The following is a 3,630-nucleotide window of genomic DNA, read 5'->3' on the forward strand; positions in this document are numbered from 1 at the left end:
ACTGAAAAAAAAAAAAATGCCTGCTGGGATTTTTTTTTTTTTTGATTGGGATTGCTTTGCTTCTGTAGATGAATTTGGGAAGGATTAACATCTTAACAATATAGTCTCCTAACTCATGAAGATGATATTTCTCTCTGTTTACTGGTCTTAAATTTCTTTTAGCAATGTTTTATAGTTTTCAGTGTATAGGTCTTGCACATATTTCATCAGATTTATTTATGTCTTCTGTGTTTATTTCCTCATTAACTGGTTAGAATTTTTTCAATTGTATTGATCTTTTCAAAGAACCAGTTTTAGGTTTTATTGATTTTTCTGTATTTTTTATTTTATTGATATCCACTATGGTCTTTATTATTTCCTTTCACTTTGACTTTAATTTGCTCTTCTTTTTATAATTTCTTAACACGAAAGTTGGAGTTACTGATTTTTATTTTCATTCAGTTCAAAATACTTTCCCATATGATTTCTTCTTTGACTCATGGGTTATTTAATTTCAACATATTCGGGAATTTTCCAAAGGTCTTTGTTATTAATTTCTAACTTAACTATATTGTGATTGGAGAACATACTTAGTATGACTTGAGTCCTTTTAAATTTATTTAGACGTGTTTTATGGCCCAGAATCAGGTCTCTCTTGATAAGTGTTCCATGTGCACTTGAGAAGAAGATTAAGAAGAATGCTGTGGTTGGGTGGAGTGTCCTGTCAATGTTAATTAGTTCAAATTGGTTGATAGTGTTGTTCAGGTCTTCTCTATCATTCTTGATTTTCTGTGTACTTGTTCTATCTATTATTGAGAGAGAAGTATTAAATCCCTGACTAGAATTGTAGATTCATCTATCCTATATTTCTGTTAGTTTTTGCTTTATGTATTTTACAGCCGTTATTAGATTCTGTAATGTTTATGATTATTATCTTAATTAATTGACCCCTTTATCATTATAAAGTGGCCTTCTTTACCTCCAATAATATTCTTTGCTCTGAAATCTACTTGGTCTGATATTATACCGCCACTCTAGCTTTCTTTTGATTAGAGTATCATGGTATATCTTTTTTCATCCTTTTGCTTTCAACCTATTTGTGATTTTATATTTGAAGTGCATTTGATATAGGCAGTATATTGATTGGTCTTGCTTTTTATCTAATTTGAAAAACCTCTGATTATTGATGCAGTTAGGTTTAAATCTATTATCTTACTACTTGTACTGTTCTTCATCCCTAAAAAATGCTAACATTTATTTCGTCTGATATTAATATAGCTGTACTAGCTTTCCTTTGGTTAGCATTTGCCTGATATATCTTTTCTTATTCATTCTTTTACTGGTGTTGTAGATGTGTCTCATAAATGGCCTATAGGCTAGATTTCGTCTTTTAAATTTTTAACATGCATACCTAAAATCTAAAGTTAATCAATGTTCCTAGCTTTTCCCCAAATAATACCAGGATCTTAGAAGAGTTTTCTCTCCTATCACCCCTACCTTCCTATTTTATGTTACTGTATCCAGTATTTTAATTTTTTTAATATCACAAATCCAATGTTATTATTATTTGTTATACTAATTTCTTTACTTGCCATTCCTTTTTACAACCCAGATGTCCTTTTTGGGATCTTTGTTTTTTTTCTTCTTGAAATCTTTTGGAAGTTCCTGTCATAGATTTCTTTTGTAGTTAACTTTTTTAGTTTCTGTTCACTTGAAGATGAATGATAGTATGAAAGGTCTTGTTTTAGAGAGGAATCATGGTTGTCATTGGTAATAGAAAAAAGGCTGATGGATGCTAAGAATGTACATGTGTTGCCCCATAAAGATATGATGAAATAATGTTAAGACATTTTTGAAAATTATATCCCCAAAATAATAGTAAGTGAATATTTCACTTACTGAAATGAATTCTCTGTGTTTTTTTCTAGATTTTCCTCTTTAAAAGGCTGTCATTGATGAGTTCGAAAAGTATGCAGAATGAGCCACTCCCAGAAATAAAACCAACAGCAGATCGAATAGCTTTTAAAAGCAGTAAGAAAGATACCAACCAGAACCACAAGGGGCAAAATCATCAGGATACTCCACCCCCAAATACAGAGAGAACATCAAAATCTTGTACAATTCTTTAAATATATATTTATGTGGTCACCAAGCACATTGTAATTTATCCTTGAAAAAACATAACTTCTGAAGAAATATTTCTGATAACAAACTTTTAAAGATATAAGTTAATAATATGTTTTATTTGGTTTGACTAGTACAACCAGTTTTGATATTTATTTATGCTAATATTTTTGACAAGCAATTTCAAAATATGTGTATCTCAAACTCTCAAGTGTTTTGGCCTTAACTATTCAGTGTTGCATAAAAAATATATTTTCATATCTGAAGGTCGAATTAAGATATTTCATAGTTTTTACTAAAGAATTTTACTTCTTATAATTTCATAAGGCCATTATTTACTATCTCATGACACTGTAACAGTTTTTCATGTATTTGCAATTTTTTAAAACTGAGTCAAAATTGTTTTTAATGAGCATTTGTTTTTAATAAACTATGGTTGGTTCCACTGTTTTAATGGGTTAATATGAATAAAATTGGAGGTACTGGGAGTGATCAGTTGATAAAACGGGCAAAAAATATCTAATTTTAAAATATTGAAAAATGCATATACCTCTAAATAAAGGAAATATTAGTACAACTGTGTGAACAGTACATCTTTATGGAGAAACTTTGTTGAAATTTCTTTGCTTCCCCCTCCTTTCTTCAGGGAGGTGATTTGGCATGAAGACATTGCAGATTATGTGGGGTGACTTGAGTGTTTGACCATGCCACAGATCACTACAACAGTAGAACCGAACATAGCCAGGCTTGCTATTTCACCTGTCTCTAGCATTGACAGAGGTTACCAAGATTGGCTACATCACACAATGCTCTGCCCTAGGAATAAAAAGAATAAAGCTGTTAAGTCTACTCTGATAGAGACATTGCTTTCTTGTGCTCACAGATGGTGCTTATTTAATGGAGCAAACTACCTTCATTTTCCCCATTCTAGCTTCTGAACATTTTCTTCATCAATCACAGTGACCATTGTCTCATTTAAACAAAGAAAAAGAAACTCCATCCTTGTGTTTCATGCACAAAAGTCGTGAAGATGTTAGTCTAGAGCAGACATGGCTTTGAAATCTTACAAAATAGTCTTCTGTGTAAATATTAGATTTAGTGGAATTCTAATTTTATTAAAGGTAAATTTAATAAACTGCTTTTGCTATTGCCACTATAGTATTAGTATATGATTGAAAAAATACTTTGCCAAAATTTAAACTATAGGAGCCAAGTAGAAGCAAGGCTCACAAATAGTACTAAGACATGCCAGTTGCAGTAGGCAGGATTCTAAGATGGCCCCCAACTTTCCTGCCCTCTGATTTACTTGCCCTGAATAATCCCTTCCCCTGGAGTGTGAGCAGGACCAGTGAATATGGTGAGATACCACTCCATTGCTTAAGTTACATTATATGGGAAAAGTGGGTTTTACAGAGGTAATTAAAATTCCAAATAGGCTAACTTCAAGCAAAAGGAAAATAACTCAAGGGGGGCCTGAACTAATCAGGTAAGCCCTTTCAAAGAAGATCTAGAGAGCAGAGCCAGAAG

At 31.8% G+C, this 3,630-nt stretch overlaps 1 protein-coding gene across 1 annotated transcript in view; it reads left to right on the plus strand.

The window, feature by feature from the left end:
* RPGR (retinitis pigmentosa GTPase regulator) overlaps positions 1-2,677 on the plus strand; it is a 46,900-nt gene extending 44,223 nt beyond the window's left edge. Inside the window, 1 exon segment of the mRNA XM_006918260.3 lies at positions 1,908-2,677. Coding sequence (XP_006918322.2) covers positions 1,908-2,108 — 201 coding nt within the window. The 3' untranslated portion in view covers positions 2,109-2,677.
* Positions 2,678-3,630: the final 953 nt, after the last annotated feature.

The sequence above is a fragment of the Pteropus alecto genome, unplaced genomic scaffold (assembly GCF_000325575.1).
Source record: "Pteropus alecto unplaced genomic scaffold, ASM32557v1 scaffold28, whole genome shotgun sequence".
Taxonomy (NCBI): Eukaryota; Metazoa; Chordata; class Mammalia; order Chiroptera; family Pteropodidae; genus Pteropus; species Pteropus alecto.